Source organism: Oryzias melastigma, linkage group LG20, assembly GCF_002922805.2.
Source record: "Oryzias melastigma strain HK-1 linkage group LG20, ASM292280v2, whole genome shotgun sequence".
Lineage (NCBI taxonomy): Eukaryota > Metazoa > Chordata > Actinopteri > Beloniformes > Adrianichthyidae > Oryzias > Oryzias melastigma.
The window spans coordinates 9,888,077-9,909,669 of NC_050531.1; the positions used below are offsets into that span (position 1 = coordinate 9,888,077).

Below are 21,593 nucleotides of genomic sequence, written 5' to 3' on the forward strand. Positions count from 1 at the left end.
TGGGGGTGTGAAGGGCTGTAAGATAGCGAGAGTGTGTTAACAGAGTTCTCAACAACAAGGAAGGGAAGGGGGACGGGGTTACTCCACACCAATAATCCCGCCCACAACTCGGAGGCAAATTTCTAATGAACTACTGCTGCTCAGCAGAAATGATGTCCTGGAAAACATTTTTAGCTAAAAAATGGCATAATCATAATTGAAAGACAGTGATGCCCACTTAACTTAATTAGTTATACCAATCAAGGAGACAGCTGGCTATGCATTGGTTTTGAGGGGCCTGCCTTTGTGGGCCCCTGGGTGATGGGGTCAAAGCAGCCACACATGGATGGTTAAGTGGAGCAGGGATCTGCAGCTGACTCTAATGACCCCCCCCCCAAAAAAAAATTACAAGCAAATATAGTAAATGTTGAGCTGATGAGCAACTGAGATGTGAAAGAAGCCATTCTGCAATCTATGTATGAGCAGCTATAGGGGGATGTGGCCCCATAGACCATGGGGGCATCCTCTACTGCTCCTGGAAGGGGTGGGGGGAGCCCACAAAAGTTCAACCTTTTAAACGCAATAATGCTGATGTTTGAAATAAGAATGAACACTGCAGTGCTCATATTTGTGTGCAAATGAAAGTCATGCAGAAAGCTGCAGCACAGAAATGTCCTCTCTCTGCACAATAAACATAAATGACAGGGTAATCCCAGGAGTGCATTTAACCAACACACCCTTAATCTGGGGGCAGCATGCACAAATACAAAGTTGGGAGACGTCTTGTGTGTGTCGTGGGTCTCAGAGATAAGATGTTGAGCGCTTCCGTGCAGGAGCCTGCATGCACTATTAGGGCCTAAACATCCAGCACCCCCACCTGCAAGATTCCTATAGATTAATCCTGCATTCACAGAACAAATGCACATTTAAGACTCACCTGCGAGTGAGAGCATAGGAAATGAAGTTGTGTACCTGTGACAGCTGTCGTGGATCAGGAGCCCCGAAGAGGGAAGAGCTGGAGCTGAAACTAATGGCTCCCCTCCGGCTGAGGACATGCTTGGGAACCGGCCTGTCTAGAGGCAAAACCGGCAGCTGATAACATACTTCCATTGAATAGCCAAAGCAGGATCCGGATCAAAAATAGTAGAAAAATAAGAGTAAGATTCAAAACTGAGGGCTTACAAAACCTTCCAAAAAATATTTTTCAAAATAGTAAAAACGATCTAATACGAAGCGGTGAAGTATTTCTGTTCATTGTGAGCGACTCAAAACTTGTCCAAATCGCCTTCATCGATGCAGCGCCTCGTCTACCTCCGCCGTATTACCTCCTTTTGGCGTCATTTTGCAAAAAAGAGAGAAAAATTATATTCGTGCTGCAGCCGCTTCTGATCCTTTCTTTCTCATTTTGTTTAAATCCGGGCCCACGGACGACGAGACCTTCTTCTTGCCATGTTCTGGGTCTTTGTGAAAGCGCTTCCTCATTTTCAAAGCAGAAACAAACGTCCGCTCATTTGGCTTTCGTGGCGTCTGCGGATCCGCATATCACATATCCCGATTTGAACACAAAAGGCACGGCCGCTTCCAAAAAATGTCATCAACATTTCATTTTCTATCATGCAACACCGGCGGACGGACGAGGTGAAGCCGCTCCAGGATGTGAGACCTTGACAGTCCCGGCTAACAGATCGCCGTCAGAATGAGCAAACACACAGGGCTTTTCCGTCTTTTTCTGGAGCCAGATGATGAAGGACCGCTTGTCTAATTCACTGATGGTCGTAAAACGCAAATTGTCTCGCTGAGAGAAGGGGAACCCCGACGTTCTTCTCATCTGCTGCGACTCCGGTAAATCAACAGGAAACGTAAAGACACGCGACGCTAAACTAGAACCCCAAAACAATAAATTAAAACCTACACTATTTTTTTAAATATAATTTTCCCTACAACTACCTGTCTATCGACCTAAACAATTGGCCTACTGTATGCTTTTTAAAGCGCACACCACCTGCCAGAGATGGTGCTGTTGAAGCGAGCAAGAAAAAAAAAAACACAACTAGTGTCAAGTTGACCAATAGAGAGACGGTATAGGTTGCAATCTAAGCGTTGATTGGACGATACGATTATATTACATAAAACGACTCTTGTGATTGGCTTAAGGGTCAGGGCGATCCCTAGACCGATTCGCTTGCAGACGGCGTGGACTTTCTCAAGGGTATTCCTGCACAACGGGGCTTGCCCTGCTTCGGTCAACATCATTACCTTCTTTTCATGATTCATACTATTTGCTCGCTGAGACTGCTAGTTTGAAATACACGCAGTAAGGAACTATGCATGCATCTGGATTAAGCTTTTCCTATTGGCTGATGGAAAACACCTTTTTAGATTTCAAAATTTAGCATGCATTGTTTGAGTTCTATCAGATTTTAGCATGGGATAAGGAGTGTCACATATGTCCTGGTGTTACCGATAGGGTATTAGACATCCAGGGTATGAAGGTTTCCACTGGGGGGTTCTCATGCCATGCCCCTGTGCATGGGGACAATGAGTGCACCATGGCAACAGTCAGACCAGTAGTGCTATTGCAAGCATAATCTCCCCACTCCCCATTTCCATGGGCCTTTATGCACTAAACCCGTAACCAAGAGGCCCTGCTTCATATTCTGACACAAAAATTTGATTTTATTTTTTTTACATAAACATAAGACCAAACTACTACGGCAACCCATGGTTGCCGTAGTAGTTTTTAAGGCACACCTGCAAGCTTTTTCCATTGGTATTTTAGCATCTACTCCTGATACTCAAAATAAAGAAATACTCAGATATTCAATTTAAGGCTTAGTTTTCTTTATGTCTTCCAACATGAGAAAACCACGTCGGTCCAGTTGTGAGGTTTTTACACTGGCTGGCTGTCTGCCAGAGGATAGACTTTAAAGTTATATTGAATAGTTTAGCACTAAAATACATAATTGACCTCTTGACCCACCAGAAATCTCCAATCACCTGGATCCAATATTATGTCAGTTTCTAGATTCGAAACCAAAAATGGAGAAGCTGCATGCAGCTTCTATGTTACAGAGATCTAGAGCAGACTTCTAGAAAGCTGAAACAGTTTATTTACATGCAGGTTAAAGACCCACTTATTTGATTAGTTTTTATTTAAAAGTTTACATCTATACTGCTACTTTAAGATGGTTTTAAATTCAATAATCATAACTTTCTGCAAATTTTTATTTTATTTAAATTTCTTCTGAATGTTTCTGCATTTTGAAATGTCTTTGTAAACTAAATGGGCAATGCAAATAAACTTTTCTTGCCTACATAATACCTTGTTCGGTCTCTTTCTGTCTTGTATTGCACACATGAGCTTAAAACTGTTTGACGTCAGGTAAGATACATACCTGCTCACAGACTCACAGGTGTAGAACATGGCTGTGAGATTCCCCTCATGCCCCACTCCCCAGACTCTTGTGATGTTAAAAAGTCACTGGAGACACATTGTAGTGAGACATAATTGATTTAACGTATACTCTCAGCAATAGCAAGTATCTCCCGGGTTTGCTTTTCCCTTATTTTAACAGCTGTTCTGGTTGTCTACTAATTGTTTCTTTGAATTCTTTAATTTTTACACAAAAATAAAATTGTGTGTGATACATAGTTAAAATGATAGAAATGTTACATTTTTTAATCATATATTTCCATAAAGACATAAATATTACACTGTTGGCAATAATCTTATTCTTCTCTGCATACATTTAGAGCCACCTAGTGGAGAAAAGGAGCCATCACAATTACAATGCAAAACAAGAGAAAACAAAATACATATTCCTTTTCTACCACACTTTAATATAAATTTTTAAATAACAAAATTGTAATAAATATGGAGTTAAAGTAATATTAGATTACAGTGTTCACACTATAAAGTATACTATTGTTCAAAGGGTGATTTTCATTTTTGGACCAAAAAATAATAGTTGATAAATTATGAACTGACAAACTTTCACAATACAATTTACATTTACATAGTAGATGTGTTTCATTTCAGTTTAGAGTAACTCTAAATTACAGTGGCATAGAGGTAGAGCGGTCAGGCTCTGATTTGGAGATTCATGGTCTGGTTGCTGCCTTGCTCGCTCATATGTCTAAGTATTCTTGGGCGAGACACTGAGCCCCACATTGCTGCTGGAGGTTAAAGGTGTCGGTGTTCGACAACAGCTGCCATCTGTGTGTGAATGTGTTTGTGTGCATGGGTGAATGGGACTGAGACTGTAAAGCACTGTATTTTGGCCGTCTAAGTAAATACGATACAGTTCTTTACCAAAACTTGATTCTTGAGATTACGGAGTGTTTTGCTCATTCCTGTTCTCCTTTTTTCTATAAAATCTCTTTACTGGGTGCAAAACTCTCTGAAAGGTCTGCACCCTAAAAGATGTCCTAAATGTGAAAAAATCTGTAAAGATGCTAACCACTTTCTGCCACTAGATGGCAACATGACACTGTATTTAAAAACAGCTTTAGACATCCATTCATTTAAAATTTACACAATTCTGCTTTTTTGTGTGATATTATCAATAGTTTTTTTCATAGATTTGAATCATTTACGTTTTCTTTTAAGATAATATTCTGAGTATTTGTTTATTTATTATCAACTTATCTCTCCCAAAGTAAATCAAATATATTGGACTGTAATAAATCAGTATATTCAACGATTAGTTTATCGATAATGTTTCCAGATTGTCCCTTTAATAACGTTTGCACAAAGAACTGAAAGGCTGGTGAGATTGTTATTCAATGTAAGTACTTGTGTTGAGGACACTACGTAAAATAATTAAGCACTTCTATAGATATTTATCAAGATTTTTATTGTAATCTAATAAACAATATTCAGCATTCGTAGATTTAAGTAAGTGGAAAAATTATCATAACATTGATATTTAATGCTTTTTCAGTAAGTTGCTCATATAAAGATGTTAAAGAGAAAGTCATTAGAAGAAGTTAAATGATTCTAAATGTGTCCTACATCCACAGTGGCTTCAGCTGCATGGAGATGGCCCTTCATGTAACAACAGCCCGTTCTTAACTCTGCTTCACTACACTCTCAAGTGAAAAGGCTGGACTGCAGCTCCTCTGGTTTAGACGCTCTGAGGTTTAAGCTGGTCTGAGACGCTCTTGAATGCCGAGTGCATCTCAGTTTCCCATAACCAGGAGCTGCAGTGGCGCTTGTTAAAGCACACTGACGTCCTTTTTACGTCATCGCACGGGAGGTGATGTTATATAAATTTCCATATGGAAATCTGACTGAATTTACTGATTGTTGCTTCGATCGAGCAAATAAGTGCTAAATATGATGATTAAAATATTTATATGATGGTTGAAATATTCATAGAGTGTGGGCTCAGGTTATATTCAATGTGTAAATCAATCAGTACCAGGTTTATTTGAAGTTATCTCCAGAAATGTGCAGCCAATATTCACAGAAATTATTCTAATTATTGATGGGAAAAATATAAAATTGGACATTTTATGATAATACTAGATGGATCAAATCTACTATCTAGAGCTATCTATGTGATTCCACCGCAGTTTGTATAGGATGTTCAATAGATGTTTAAGGTAAATGAAATGTTAAAATGTCAACATTTTATGATCCTTGATGCAACTTAATTAGTCATTTTTTTTAACTTAGCTTGTCTTTAGATTTTATTTTGAAGTATTCAATCCTATATTGTGGGTTCTGTTTAGAATGCGATACATTTCTGAAAAACCTCTCACCCTCATCTGCGTTTAGGCTCCACACAACTTCCAGCCAGTTTGACACGTAAAGCCCAAAGGAGCGGGAATCTTCTCTTTTGTAAATATTGAACTCACTGACTGATGGGGCTCTGCAAATATTTGATATGATTATGCGATCAGATTAGTGGCAGAATGATCCATTGTCGCTCGTGTTTACATCCTTTGCAACCGCCGATTTGACATTTACATCATATGGATCAGCTGCAGCATCCGGGCAGATCAACTTTACCTGAATTTTCCAAACTCACATTTTAATTATATGTTTTTCCTTTTTATTGGGCGCTTTGATTTGAGCGGCCTTAAATTAACACTGAAAACCCTAAAAAAAAAAATTCCTTTGACATCCTATGACTCCTTTTAGTGAGGAGAAATGCAAATCTAATATATTCTTGATGTTAAAAATCAAACTATACACAAAGTGGATGGTTAACAAATCATTCCAAAGAGTTTAAGAAATAAAAACAAAGCAGAATCCCACATACTGTGAGTTTATAATCACCCATTTACACGGCTTTGTTCTGAACATCACACTTATCTACAGACGGGTTGGATTGACGTGCGAGTCACAGACATTAATTTGGCATTTTGTAACACCCTTTAGCCCTGCTAACTACCATCACATTAGTCTTACAGCTGCCCCTGATTTACATTTCACAGATGGTCAATTATGATTTGGACGTTTTGACATTAATAGTGTTAGATCTAACACATTTGCAAAGACGCAGACAAGCATCTGTCATTCGTGTGTCTTTTCGTTAAAAATATATCCAAATACAAAGTTAAGATAAGCTAATTCTCTGATAACACACTGAAGGTGGAGAATTGTTGCTATTTACTTCTTATGCTATACTCCATATTGTTATGAGGGGGCCTGCAGTTGTATACCAGGAACCTAAGACCTATCAGTCTTCTCTCTGTGTTGTGAGGAGATATTCCTGGGAACCACATGTTTGGCCATCTCAGAAGAACCAGAATCAGATTACATCTCATCGCCTGGATGATTGGTGTTTAGTCCTCACTTTTGTATATGAGGTGTCGTGACTAGTTTTTACCATAATCTTGTACAACAGAAGCTCATTTTTTTCTCCTCTCAAAGACCTCTACTTTTTACTCTCGCTCCTCCGCGATGGTGGGTGGTCGATCCTTAGGGCCAATTTAGACTTCATAATGAGTTGTAGTTGCTCGGGTTGCATTGGTTGCAAGGCCATCAGAAGGGAATCGCTGAAATTTGTGACACAAGATGATGAAATCATCCGCAATTGGAATTTTACGGCTGTGAGTATCTGGCTGTTATTTGGTATGTTGAGGCTTAAAAAAGCAAAAACAAAATAAAAAAAATCCTAATTTGATGTGATGGCCAATCGCTATGAATTATAAACCGGCCTTTACACCTACCTAGACTTGACCTTAGACAATGCTCTTCCTCTGTAACAATGTGGGCTCTTGTGGTGGCCCTTCAGCCTCATCTCTGTGAGGATAGCATCTGGTTACCCCGGTGATAGATGTTCTCACTGTCTGTCAGCGCACCTATAAGTAGGTGTCTCATTCCTTTAAATGTTCTGTTCTTTTCCCAGTGAAACCCCATTTGTCCTCATATACAAACCTCTTCTGTGCAGTCTGGAGCTTCAGTTCAAGTTTAGCAACACCTAAAAAACAGGGTTTAAATGAATGTCAAAAAATCGTACGTGTCCAAAGAGTAGTTTGAAATTAACTTCTTAAAATTTGTCCCAACGTTCAAAATTACTATTTTTTAAAAAACACACAAAGGCTGATTCTATGCATAGATATCCTATATGTAGACTCTATAGTTAATAATAAATTGCTTTGTCTTGACACTTGTCACTGCTGCTTTCCTAACATAAAGTTTGTTGTCTGAGATTTCAAGAAATCTTCTTATCCAAACAAGTTAAAGCTTTTTACATGTGTGGTGATGAATTGATCAGTGTTGTACAGTCATAATATTAACCATATCAGCAAAAATTACAGGCACTGATGCTGATAATTACTTTTTCATGGTATCATTAGCCAACTGTAATATTGCATAAGTATTTTTGTCCATCTCAAAAATAATAATAAGTTCAATTATTAAACATGAATCACAAGCAGGCTTTTGGGTTGCCCATGGAGGCTCATAGAGAGCATGTAAGTTGCACTTACTTATGACGTACAGCTGAAGCTGTCATACGGTGCTCATACGCCACACTCTTGTTGTTAGTAAGGTGCACCTACTGGCTCCTTATTAGAGTGTGGAACAAGGACACTGTCCAACAGCATCCCTGATACGTCTAAGTACGTGTAACTTCCATTATTCTTAAAAATACTTCACAATACACTTACTACACAAACGACAATGGTACATTTCATTTTCACTCCAGCGCTTTGCTTGAGATGCTTGGACAACCCAAAAACCAACACAGGTCAACCCCATACAAGGCCAATCATGTGACTAATGCATAACTTGACCAAAAATCACCATAGTAGCAAAGTAAAACAGTAACATTTTTAATTTTTACATATTCAAAAAAAAATCTAATGTCAATAAAATATTTTTTTGTACAAATTTTACGAAAAACTTACTTAAGTTAATGCAATTATTACTTAACAATTTGGTAACCAGAAATCTCATTGGTGCAACAACTTGTCTCCTTTAAAAAAAAAATGTCATTTTCCATGGTTTTATTTAATAAGATTTATATATTTGCACGTTTTCTAACCATTTAACTGCATGTTTACAGGAAGTGCCAAATTAGGATATACAAGGAAAGGCTTTTAACAAAAATATTAATAGAGGAGAACAGGTGGCCTTCCTTTTCCGCTGCCATATACATCTTTCATTCAAAGGCAGTAGAGCTGTTACATGTGGTCGTATCGCATATGAGTAAACATCTTTTTGTAGATCTTGGAAGTACTCTCTTTTTTCTATAAATACTTAAAAAGTACCACATTTCTCAACTGAGACAAGACTTTCACACTGTGCTCTTTATTATTAGCTTCAAAGGAAGAACTTTTTGACATTCATGCCGGCCTTTCATCTACATGAAATTTCCATACTACTCTTAATTTGTCAATCTTTATTGGATTTTTGCCAACAGGCGCTGCAATATTATGAGTCAGATGGTAATAGCTTTGAAATTATGAATTCACTTCAGTCACAAAACCCAGAACATCTCCCTAATTGATCTCATCTGAATTCACTTTTAGGCATCGTTTAATGATGAGCAGTCCTCGCTTATTAATGAATACGTAATCACACTTGTTCAGCCTTTTTAGTGATTAAAAGTGAATAAAGTTGTAGTCCCACAGTATCATAAAAAATCCCAGAAAAAGCTTCATTTGTAGTGCATCACAGGAAAAGCACTTAAACAGGAGACAGGATTTGGGAGGAACACAAACGCCTATAATTAGCGACGAAAAATTAATAAGTATGCTGTTTTACATGCTCATACATTCACGAATCATGCACGGAAGTGGCTTTATGCATTTAAGCAGGATGTAAAATCTGCAACTTTGAGCTGTTTTCCCATCTTTTCTCACCTCTAAGGGATAAACTTGGTACATGCTTGCAGCTGCACTTCCAAACTGCCTTTTTGATGTCCCTGGATGGACGAATAACAACAAAGAGGAGAGAAATTAAGAAGGGGGCATGAAACATTCATTATTTTCTGCAACAACATCTGTCTAAAATGTTTAAACATGACTCACTGACTAATGGGGCTGTGTGAAAAGCACTGCATGTGTTTCCATGTGGCCTTACTATAAAGGGAACAGAGGTGCAAGATGCAGATGTCATATTGTATGAGTCAGAGGGAAAGGGCACATTAGGTTTGCACAGATGGGTCATAAACTATCAGGATTACTATACAAGTGCTTGCTTTTATGCCGTTCAATTCATTTTGTTAACATATTTTAAATGCTCCGAGTAAAGAACTCCCACATACTTTTGGTACCTCTGGAACTACAACAGTAAAAGCCACAAATCTCTTCGCAAATTTGAGCATGTTTTTAAATACATTACCAGTTGTTTAGAAATCTATTGCATTTTTTTCATAGAGAAACTTAATAAATGTGCAGTTAAACAAGGCTTCTAAAGAGAAAATGTCATAGGCCGACACTGAAAATAATGAATTTCATAAGAGCGATTCTTTCTACAGTCCTCTTCACAACTGCTAATTATCATCGCTGAGTCATTCATCAATATGTATTCACCACACCGTAATAAGCCATTTCTCAGTCAATGCAAATTATTATGTTTGTTTTTATTACTAGGAACAAGCAAATCAGGTGCTAACTGTCAACTACATCAAGAACGGAGTGTTTGCAGGTGGAATCATTTATTAATTAACATTCAGATGGTCAACACGGAGGATGCTTTACGCTAACTCGCCAGACCTCCTACATAATCATCAGTCGGATGTTTGGCATCAAACTTGGATAATGGAAAACTTTGAGGGGAAAAAAGTAAACTGCCTCTAACTTTGAGTTTTTCTTGTTTGTAAATATGGACTCATTCATTTTTGTATTGAAGGGATTTTTGAAGGAGTGTGCAAAGATATGAAGCACAATAAATGTCACAGAAAACACATCTGAAACCCTCTTCACTCTTTTTTGTTCAGAAAATAAACTTTTGCAACGTAGGTTGAAACGGAAATAAAGTTGTGATTTGATGTGGAGGGGGGAAAAAAATAACATGCAGCTTGAGCTAGATTCGAATCAGCGAGCTCAGCTCTACCGGGGGGAAAAAAACATCTAAAATGAATTGAGACAATGAAGGTTGATCAAATTTGAAAGATGGACATTTGTAATTTAAAATAAAAACATTTCAAAGTGTTCCTCTGTAAATAGACCCCAAAAACAGAAAAGACATGCTCCTTCGAGCCGGATTCGAACCAGCGACCTAAGGATTTCAGCATAACCGCTACAGTCCTCCGCTCTACCAACTGAGCTATCGAAGGGCAATGAGGCCTGTGTTTTACCGGAGGCGTATTATATCACGGCGCAAAATATGTGGACTATTTAGATTACTTTTAAAAGTATTTTAACTATCTTTATTATATATTGCACCCAAGTTAAATAAAACTTAGTTCAAACTTGAAACTATGACAGATTGAAGCGTTTTGCTAGCCACGTTATACTAGCTAAAGACGCATCTACTGATTTACTTCACTTTTCCTAGCTAGCCTAGCCTAGCCCTGATGTTGCACCCCATGTCCAACGCCAAAATTAATTTCAGAGGAAAATAAAGAAACAAAACAACTTGTTACGTATCCCAACTTGTCTGTTCACAATACTAACCTTATACGTGTAAATTGCGCCCTGTTTTCTTCGTCTTTAGTTTTAATTTGCGGATGGTATCCACGTCACATTTTCTTTAAACTTTATTTAAACTTTATTTGAGCACAATCATCAAAAGCATCCGTAGTTCCATCAATGCGGATTTAGCCAGAAATAGTACAATGTCTATTTTTTTCTGTTATCAAACAGCATTATTTGTTATGAATAAAATAATAGGTCAGAAGTGTATTTTAATAAAAGAAGGAAAGAAAAAAAAGTTAAAAAGCTGTCTTACTAAAAAAAAAAAAAAAAAAAAAAAAAAAAAAAAAAAATTTAAAACAACATTTTTGAATAAATATTTTTAGTATTACCGGCACTGAATAAATACTAGCAAGTTCATGAAACATTACTGCTAAAATTGTTCCAGTAGTATGGTAAATGACGGTCAATAATGGCCTATCGGAGTTGTTTTTGTTTAGGTTTTTTGGTATTTGTTCATATTTTAAAATGGTAGCAGGTAAATGATTGTATAAGAGGAAACTTAGGTATGAACAAAGTACTTTTATTGATAACAAATGTTAGATTTTTGTTGTTTGCTATTACTTTTCCAAACTTAAAACTTAGATTTAAAGACATATTTTCAGGATAACTCCTTCGATGGTGAATTCATATAAAACATATATGGTCGTTTTTGTTTACCTTTATCCCATACAACATACCAATATTGTTTTTCCTAATTTATTACTCAAAGGTCAAATTATGTTAATACATTCTGTAACTGCATGTAAGCTCCATTTCTGACCAGATAAAAATGTTAGCATACATTACGGCCGTCTTTTCTTAGGAGTCAAAAGTCATTAGAAAAGCTATATATGCAACACTGGTTTCCATGTCTGCCATAGCAATTCTTGAGCATGATGCATTTTTTTTAATATATATTATCATAAGCTATATCATCTCCAAAATAAAACCTATATTAGCATATCTGACACTTTGTAAAAATCATTAACACAATAAACATTTTAGGGGCCAAAACTGAGCTGTCAGAGGCCACATTCAGTATTCCAGTTATTTACTTTTCATTTATGTAGATTACTTTCTGATATCATGAGAAACACTATTAGAAACACTGAAGAAACTTGATCTAATAGCATGCTCAATTGTGTCAAAAGCTTATTTTAAGTCCATAAGCATCCATACAACATAATGTTTTTCAAACAGATTCATTACACCCAAGGAAATAGTAATGAAGTTGACGATCATTTGGGTAGAAGTAAAGCAAATTCCCCCTAGAAATGAGTTGTTTTTGCCATCTTAAATTATTTCAGGAATACTCCAGCAATTCCGTACTTAAAAGAAATGTATCATGTTTGGTGGTCAGGTAGGTCAGGTATGGAGACTCATTTATAAACATAATTACAGTCCACATAACACTCCTCTATGGAAATGCCATTACGTAACTGTTAGAAACAAATCCTTATTTGCACCAAAATGGTTTGAAAATTGAATATGGTCATCAACGCACCTATTTAATGACAATGATACACTCAAGTCTTTTGAGAATTTCACAGTTAAGGTTTACAGATAAATAGAAAACATAAAAAAGTATATATTAAGGCCATTCCACAAAATATTTTAAACTTAGTCTCTGTTCTGTTTCTTAGTATAATTTGCAGACATCCTACTGTCCCTAAGGTTCTAATTAATGAACATAACATGTTAACTACCAAACTCCCTAATCATATAATTATAGTATATTTTAATGAAATCTATTTCCTTTCATTTCTAATCCAAATTCAATAAACCAGTATTTTAATAATTCCTAAAAAAAAAAAAAAACTTCCCATACCTCCTGAAGCTAAGGAAGTCTACTCTAAAACCTTTACAGGTATATAACCCCCCAAAGAATTGCTCAGAAAACAATTTGGAATTTCAGAAAATTGTTGTTCTTTTTGTAATAAGTCATTGAAACTACTGAGCATCTATTCTTTAAATGTGTTCACTCTAATGCTTTTTGGGACGATGTATATTACTGGCTCTTTCCTAAAATTCCATGCTCAGCAAATTTTTCTTTTACGGATGTAATTTTTGCTCCTATTTTGTAAAACAAAAAATACAGAAATTGTTACACAAATATCGACTCATTAAGACCAAACCATCTTTTTTCACGTTTCATAAAAACTCTGCTAATTATCTTCATCCATAAACTTAAAGGAAAATAAACCTTCTATAAAACTTCAAAGTATCATGTGTAATTTACAGCTTTTTGATAACCCCTAATTTAATGTTCATCATGTCTATCTATCTCCATTTTTTAAATTTAATTTTAGTCTTGTTTTTTGAATTATTATTATTTAGTATTTTTTATTGTTTATACTGTTATTTACACCTTATCTGTGACCATTCAAATAGTAACTCGTTGAACATTTTGTTCAACAGCTTCATATATTGTAAACTTCAATTTTTGTCAATAAAAAATGCTTCTGCCTCTGGCACTCACCTTTAGAGCCCTACGGCCACATTAGCCAATCACGTTTGAGCCATGTGGCTTACTTTTGACCAATCACGTTTGACTCTTACGGCTAACGTTTGCCGGTTAGGCTCCCTCTGCGTACTTTCAACTAATCCTGTTCTAAATCCTGTGTCTTACGGTTCGCACCTGTGGATTATTTTATAAAGTTTGAGTTTTTTTCTGTGATATAAACTCCAAACTTTTGTCCAATCACGTGCCCTTGTGTTTACGTTTGACCGGTCTCGCCCGCCATTGTTCTCGTCCTCGGAACAGGTAAGTTGGCTTCTTTCTTTATTGATTATACATTATTTGTCAACATTCGGTCTGTTTTTGTTAAAGAAAGCTGAAATATCGACAGCTAACATCCCTAGTTTCCGAGTTTTGTCGTTTTTCCACAACCATAACCCTTAAATTGTGATTAATGCTGCACAAAACGAATGATCTGATCAGATACCACCATAAAAAAATATTATACTTCTGCAAAAGTGTACCTTAAAGTATAAATCTTCCAATATAGTTTAATGGAGTTGTTTTGTGCAGATTTTCTAACAATAACAGTAATCAAAATGCGAGTAATATAAATGATGAGCAGAGAGATCAGTAAACTCTGTATGAAATTACTTGCCATTCTTTCGCTGATACCTTTTTAAAACATGTTCTTTATATCCTTTTTTTTCCATTATATATTTTTTTCTGTAATTACAACATCTTGCTTCAATATGGCTGCACCCATCTCACCCAAAAAAATGCTGCAGGATACCAAAACATCACCTGCAAATATGGCTTAAAATTATATGATTAAATTGAAAATACCTTTTAAATAAAATTAAAAATAAAAATACAATATTATTTTTTAGGCATTTCGGATAAATGATAAATAGACAAATGATAATTAAGCCATTCTGTAGCGTTCACATGCCTCACCAGCCGTGATCTTCACCTCATGTCTCTGGTTTACATGTAGCTTGCTAAATTATTTTCACTCACTGACCTTCCAGGATAATAATGTTTTTTGTTGTTCTTTTTTTAATTACAGAAAATGTATGCTTACCCTGTTTTTCGTCGCCATCTGGCAACATCATCCCGGCTCCTTCTGGCACCAACAGCAGAGGCAAAGCGCCTTGAAAATGTGGCTGAGGGTGAGGTGCTGACAGAGGCCCGTACGTTTGTCAGCACAAATGGAGGTGACCCCAGTGACCAGTTTTTAGTGTTGGCTCACTGCAAACTCCAGTTTGGAAAATACAGCGGCCAACGATTTAGATGGCTCCTGGAAAACTCTCTGGGCTATGCTGTTTATTTAAGGATTAGCATCTCCAGTGAGGCAGCACTGATGTCACCTTTGTCTGAAAGCAAACGGCTGTTCCTTCGGTACACTTCTCAAATCAGAGAGATGAGAGAAGAATGTGAGAAGTACCAGAGGAAGCAGGAAATGAAAGCAGAAGCCTGTGAAACTGGAGACCAGGGCAGCTTGATGGTTGAGTTTGGGGACTTCCAGGGCTGGTCCATGAAGGAGGTTTATGAGGACAAGAGCAAAGAGGCCCGAGACCTTATAGAGTACTTGGTTAAAGCAGATGTCTGGCCCAACAGCAATATGGCAATGTTCAAGACATATGTCATTAGAAGACGGGCATCATCTCGTGCCACTTCCCCTCCAGCTGCATCTTCTCATGCCACTGTCTCCAGTGCAACCCCATCCTCCCCATCAACTCCATCCTCCACTACCACTACCCGTTCATCCACCCAGATCCAAACTGGTGTCCAGGAGACTGCTGATGTGAAGGCGCCATTAGATCTTAGCAAAAATATCCCTACTTCACAGCAAAGTGGGTATAAGTTTTTTGTTTTTTTTTTCTCAGAGCAATTCCACTTGCACCCATTTAACAATACGGTAAATATCTCTATTTGTTCTTTCTCTTAGATCCTTTACTTTCTCCTCCCAGAGGAGGAGAACCCCCAGCCAAACATTTGGCCCAAAGGCAGCTTTTTACTCCTGGTAAGAGGGCTACATTTTACTTATTTCTTTGTGTATTGATTCCACTAATAAGGTTATCATTTGTCCTAGACACTTCCATTCCTCCTTCTGAGGAGGCTGATGATAAGGAGCTGGTATTTGCTGCTGCACAATGTGAAAGGCAGCTAAGTGCAGGTGAGGTATTTTACCCAGATGCAAAAGTTAGGAGACAAAATAACATTTCTGTAAAAAAAAAAAAAAAAAAATTGGGGGGGGGGGGGTAAAATGTAAAATTAAGTGTGATGCATTCTGGGAGTGCACATATTCCTTCAATCTCTGTCATTTGCTCTTATCACACATGTTCTTAACTGTCATTTCTAAATACAACCATAGCTTGTTACAATAAATCACATCAATCTTTATTTATATAGCATTTTTCATAAATAATGTAATGTAAAGTGCTGTCCACAAAAAAATAAATAAAATAAAAAATTACAATAATAAGTTTAAAAAAAACCCCACTGGTTAATTTTTTTTTTTAAAAGGGTCTTGAGTCTTTTCTTAAAATTATCTATGCTATAAATTAGGACTATAATGCTGAAAAGATGCCTTTCCATTAGTTGTGATTTTTTACAGTTGGAATGTTTATTAGATTAGTGCCACACACCAGGGTTCATATCTTATTTAAACATCTGAGAGATAAGAAGGTGCACGACTGTTGAGACATTTAAAAACCATTAAAAGTATCTTCAAATCAATCCTGAAGCACATGGGGAACCTTATCCAAATTTCTAAGATGATAAGTGAACTGTTTTAACCACCTGCTTAATATGAGTAATAAAAGTTATTCAAGGCTAAAAAATAATGTTTCTGAATGATTTAATGAGAATTCTTTTTGTTTCAAAAGCTATTTTCTCTGTCTTGGCTTCAGGACCTATAAATAAAATTTCAGTTTTTTCCTGGTTAAGCTGCATAAAAGTATTGCCATCCATGATTTGACATCTAAAATATAGTTAAATACTATCTAAAGTGCTACTTTTGACTACATTTTGGACACATCAACTGGAAGAGTCAATATTCTGTTTGTTTCTGTGCCAGATCCAGCTGATCTGGCTGATTCACAGCTTCCATCTCCAAGGGTCAAGATGGATCAGGCACCGTCAACACCTGGGACAAATTTCAAATTTATTCTCCCTGCAAAAAAGGCAGAACAGCCTCAAATTTTGGAACCAGCTCAACGGCCTGCTTCTGCTGTCACTAGGGAGCGCCCCATCGCACCTACCACAGGGATCATGCTGCCTGTTCTTGCACCTGTGCCATTGTCAGGGACAATTATCCTAAGCCCAGTTATGCCTGCGCCTACTATTACATTTTCTGGTGCCACAACATTTAGCGCAGGCTTCATTCCACCTGCTACTAAACCACCTCCGACCACGGCCCCTGTGTCACGCTACACACAGAGAAACAGGCGAAGACGGGCCTTGGAGGAAAAACGCGGCATCCGCAAACGGAAATACATACGAGCAGTTAATTATAACACGTGCAGCAAATGTGGACAGCCCAAAACAAAAGAGTATGGCCATAGCCGATACAGAAATGCCACCTTTTGCTTAAAGGCTTCAAATGGACAATCTTTGGAGGAGTGGTTGGCAGAACAGCGCCAGCGTGATGAAGGCGGATCTCCTCCTCCTCTTCAATAAGTACTGCAGTCAGTACCATTATAATGTATCCATAAATCATGTAAATATATATATTTTTTGTATATAGTTATATTTTTAAACATTTTTTTGTCAGTTGTGTGTGGTTCATTTAAGGATTTTTTCCTTTTAATAAAATTTTATTTTGCATTTGAAGTATTTGGTCTGGTTAATAAAAATGTATTCAGTTAAATCAACAATCTTCCCAGATTTAGCCCCTATCCCACCCCCATCAAAAAGAAAAGAATACAAATTTGTATTTAAAAGCAAGAGGAATCCCAAAATGATCCCTCATTAGCCAATCACACTTGAATCCTAAGGTTTACTTTAACCAATCATATTTGATACCTGTAGCTTACTATTAACCACTTGCATGACTGCTAAAGTTTGATGATCACCGTCAACTTCTTTTTTGTCATACATGGAAAAGATAGCCTTTGGTGTGCATCTATATGAATTATTATTTTTTCATATTCGGCTTAGGTTTGTTAGAAAAATAGAAACATCTATTATGTGTACATCCATTGGCATGCATCATTACAGATCTAGCCTCAGTTTCATTGGGCACCTTCTTCCCACTTGCAAGCGAAATGACATGGAACACAGAAAACAACAGCATATTTTTCAGGTTCTGGGTATACTTTTGCACTTTCATGAGTATTTTCACTAATGTGAAATAAATCCCTCTGCAAGAGTCAGATTCGAACCCGTGATCTCTTTTGCCGTCTTTTGATTATACGATAACACGAAACGGGATTGGTCAGAAGTCTGTCACATTTTGTTGTTACTTAGCCTTCGTTTAGCCTTGCATGCATATATATATCTATATAAATATGCATGTATATACATTTATGCATATATTGAAAACACAGATCGTCTAGAAATTGACTCGTCTGTCATGTTCGAGTTGTGTGTTTTTCAATATACTTTTTTTTCTTAGGGGATGTCCCGAACGGGGGATTAGCTCAAATGGTAGAGCGCTCGCTTAGCATGCGAGAGGTAGCGGGATCGATGCCCGCATCCTCCAGTCACATTTTCGGATTTTTCAAATGTGCGTCCGGGCTTTTGTAAAAACGTTACACTTTTTAAGTTATATATGTTGTTGAACTTTTACAATTTCCCCTGAAAAAGGGTCGTTTCTTAAAGCAGTGGGAAAAAAAAATCAGTGAAGTTTGTTTTGATCAGAATAGTTTGGGAGCTGCCTAATAAACAATGAACATCTGAAATTTTAATTTCACAATAAAAATATAATATTAAAACCAATTTAAAAAGGGGGTTTCTTTTAAAATATTTACATTTTTTTCAAAGAAATAAATAGCCAAAAACGCATAGGACAAATAAACAGCATTTGAATTCATAAGCAGTCTTGGAAACAAAAAGAAATTCAATAAAAATAAGTTTCCTTTTTTTAAGAAATTTTTGAAAAATTGAAAAACCATACTTTATAAATTACCTTTGCACTAAATTTAGTCAGTCAGTCAGCAAAGTGAATATTTTAGAAACAAATAAATAATTTTTAATCTTTTTTAAGGGATTTTTTAAAAATAAAAAACAGCTAAGTATGGGGGGACATTTGTAAATCAGAGAAGTTAAATTTTGACATCAATGTTTTCAGATATTTAGTGTGTTTAAGGAGAAAAAAACATGTTTTGCTTTTCAAATCCATATTTTCACCCTTTAAATTAATGTATTTATATTGTTACTGTTACTAACTATATATTTAGTTAGCATATATCCTACAAACTAAATATTTACATACAAGCTAAATATTTAAATCCAAACTAAGTATTTACTTTCTAACAAATCATTTAAAATGGATCCATAGTTAAAAATTTTATATTTATTTTAATTTATTTATTTAAAAGAAACTATATATAAAATTAAAAACTAAATATTTAGTTTAAAACTAAAAATTCAGTTTTTACTATATATTTAGAATTGGTCTAAATATATAGTTAAAAACAAAAAATTTACTTAAAAACTAAACATATAGTTAAAGACTTAATATTTAGTTTTAAACAAAATATTTAATTTTCAACTAAATATTTAGAATGGATCTAAATACCGGTATATAGGTAAAATTTGGTAAAAAACTAAATATTTAGTAAAAAAACTAAGAATATAATTTAAAACTAAATGTTTGGTTTTTAACTAAATATTTAGATTGAAGCTAAATATTACATTATTAACTAAATATTTAGGTTATTATTTCCTTTTTTTTTACAAAAATATTTAGCTTTGAATTAAATAATTTGTTTAAAACTAAATATTTAGATCCAAGCTAAATGTCTAATAATATAACTAAATATTTAACTGCAAACTAAATATTTAGTTACAAAACTTAAATATTTAGCTTGAAAAATAAATATTTAGATTATATATAAATATCTAATGTGCAAATTAAATATTTAATTTTATAAAATTAAATATATAGTTTGTAGGCTAAATATATGATTTTAAAATACATATTTTGCTTTCTAACTAAATATTTAGTTATTAAATGTAACATTTAAAAATACTTTAATTTAAAGGGTGAAAATATGCATTTGAAAAACAAACCTTTTTTTTATCTCCTAAAACACACTAAATATCTCAAAACTTTTATGTCAAAATTTTACTTCTCTGATTTACAAATGGCCCCCCATAGTTAGGCGCAACAGTAAAACATTTAATTTAAGTCTATAAAAGTTTAAATTAAAAACCTCTTTGTTTGCTATTGTGTTGTTCTATGTTTATCTGGGTTAAAATTAACCAACTATAGTGATAAAAATCAAGGCATTGAAAGATCAGGTGAGTTAACTGAAAATGTTTTGCAGGATCAATTGAAGTGCTTTAGACTGCGTTAATGAGTTTCTTAACTTTTGTATACATAGTGCAGATAGCCTGAAAGCTGTTGAGCAGCTGTTCTGTAATGCCTTGCTTCATTTCAAATATGGGCAAGGTGAAAATGGCAACCCTTAGTGTGACTGGAGTAGCAGCTAAAAAAAGAACTGACACCAGTGAGATAGGACCCCACAGTTTTTGGGTCAAGCGCATGAGGCCTGCTGGTCCCGCCGCATGCTGCCTTGAGAAAGTTAGTACGTAGTAAATCGTCGATTGTATGAGTCTTTTTTAAACAAATATTTTTGGAGTTAAAAATTGACCTAAAGCCATGGAAGATTTAGAGAAGCAGCTGATATGTCCCATATGTCTGGAACTGTTTACGAAACCTGTTGTCATCCTGCCCTGCCAGCACAACCTCTGCAGAAAATGTGCCAACGATGTTTTCCAGGTAGGCACCCATACTCCAATGGTTAAAGTATTAAACTCATAGATCACTGTTTTCATTTATGAAGCCATTATTACCAACTGTTCATGTACGAGTCAGCACGAGGGACACTGTATTAAAGTCTCTTGATAATAAAGCAACCAAGAAAACAAGCTACTTTTAAAATTAATAGCGTGTTTTTTTTTAGTATTACTTCCTGAATTAACAGACATCTAGTTCCACGCCTTGAGCATGGGGTGTTAATCCTCCGGATTAACATTTCATAACTGCTGAGCGAAACCATTTTGTTAATTTGCTCTGCAGAAATCAATCTTCCATAACAACCTTGTCATCGTATCAAATGTAGGCCTTCGCCATGGGTGGATAAAATGGGTATAAAATGGGTGAACTTGTTTGGGGGTACGCAGGTGGCCCTTAAAAAAATAACAAGGTTGCAGATTGTAGAGTGAAAATGTTCCACATTGTGGCAAACATTTATGCAAAAAACAAAGTTGTGTCGAGTAGATTTGTCCTTTTCTCAACCCCTCAAATGGGAATTAACTATGATGATAATCCGTCTTTGCTTTATTTTTCCTGTAATTGTGGGGTTTCCCTATAGATGGGGCACTATAAATGCACTGACCTTTGTTAAGGTGCAGAAAGTTAATTTGCATTTCTGTGTTTTTGGAAAAAATTTCATTTTTTTTTTACATTTATGTGTGTTTTCCAAAGTAAAAAACAGCATTCCTTTAAGTTCATAGTTTTCCCTGAAGAACATCAAACCATTGGTGCAATCATCACTAAAATGAGAACTATAGTCACAGTTTTGAAATAACCCCCCCAAAATGTTCTATAGAAGTTTTATTTATATTTAACACGTCTAGATTTTACGTTATATTTTTCTCTTATGAGGTGGATTACAAAAACACCTCACGCATCTGCTCCTGGTCTGGCACTTCTGTCCAATTTTAGAGCCCTTTTTGTCCCACAAGTCAAAAAGTCTGCCCATTGGACACAAGTATAGTTATCCTAAGATGTGTTCACTCCTCTCTATTATTCTCCATGAGTCTGGACAACCCAAAAAACCTACTGAACCCATACCCGGACTCTAACTGTTCTTCGCTTGCAGTCTTCAAACCCGTACCTCTC

General features: G+C 35.8%; 3 protein-coding genes and 2 non-coding genes across 20 annotated transcripts in view; 3 read left to right on the forward strand and 2 right to left on the reverse strand.

The window, feature by feature from the left end:
• The window catches only part of pde7a (phosphodiesterase 7A), a 33,840-nt gene extending 22,549 nt beyond the window's left edge, over positions 1–11,291 (reverse strand). For 4 of the 14 annotated variants that reach the window (XM_024279681.2, XM_024279679.2, XM_024279678.2 and 1 more), the window contains exon 1: positions 952–2,008. In XM_024279681.2, coding sequence (XP_024135449.1) covers positions 952–1,089 — 138 coding nt within the window. In that variant the 5' untranslated portion in view covers positions 1,090–2,008. Of the gene's footprint in view, positions 1–951; positions 2,009–7,161; positions 7,294–7,369; positions 7,413–9,300; positions 9,363–9,468; positions 9,520–11,058 lie in introns of those variants that run through there. The other 10 variants (XM_036217513.1, XM_024279688.2, XM_024279691.2 and 7 more) reach the window with 8 other exon arrangements.
• On the reverse strand, positions 10,633–10,718 carry trnay-gua. The gene is given in 2 exon segments: positions 10,633–10,668; positions 10,682–10,718. It is a non-coding gene; the product is annotated as a tRNA-Tyr (tRNA).
• A 2,313-nt stretch (positions 11,292–13,604) lies between the features above and the next one.
• Positions 13,605–17,353, forward strand: LOC112151342. 2 transcript variants are annotated; one of them, XM_024280207.2, is made up of 5 exons: positions 13,605–13,822; positions 14,586–15,372; positions 15,468–15,542; positions 15,612–15,695; positions 16,599–17,353. In XM_024280207.2, exons 2-5 carry the CDS (start codon positions 14,589–14,591, stop codon positions 17,198–17,200), a joined length of 1,545 nt encoding a protein of 514 aa, XP_024135975.1. In that variant the 5' UTR covers positions 13,605–13,822; positions 14,586–14,588; the 3' UTR covers positions 17,201–17,353. The 2 variants fall into 2 exon arrangements, with proteins under 2 accessions (XP_024135975.1, XP_036073408.1); XM_036217515.1 differs by having other exon boundaries at positions 15,468–15,695.
• A 798-nt stretch (positions 17,354–18,151) lies between these two features.
• trnaa-agc lies at positions 18,152–18,224 on the forward strand. Its single transcript has one exon. It is a non-coding gene; the product is annotated as a tRNA-Ala (tRNA).
• Positions 18,225–20,218: 1,994 nt separating this feature from the next.
• The window catches only part of trim55b (tripartite motif containing 55b), a 5,635-nt gene continuing 4,260 nt past the window's right edge, over positions 20,219–21,593 (forward strand). The window contains exon 1 of one of the 2 annotated variants that reach the window (XM_024280205.2): positions 20,219–20,468. In XM_024280205.2, the coding sequence (XP_024135973.1) occupies positions 20,349–20,468 (120 nt within the window). In that variant the 5' untranslated portion in view covers positions 20,219–20,348. The remainder of the gene's footprint in view (positions 20,469–21,593) is intronic. The other variant, XM_036217455.1, reaches the window with a different exon arrangement.

Coding starts and splice junctions, on each gene's coding strand:
- LOC112151342 (XM_036217515.1), top strand. CDS start 14,589: ATGTATGCTTACCCTGTTTTTCGTCGCCATCTGGCAACATCATCCCGG. Junction 15,373..15,467: donor TATCCCTACTTCACAGCAAA/GTGGGTATAAGT, acceptor TCTTTCTCTTAG/ATCCTTTACTTTCTCCTCCC. Junction 15,696..16,598: donor TGAAAGGCAGCTAAGTGCAG/GTGAGGTATTTT, acceptor TTTCTGTGCCAG/ATCCAGCTGATCTGGCTGAT.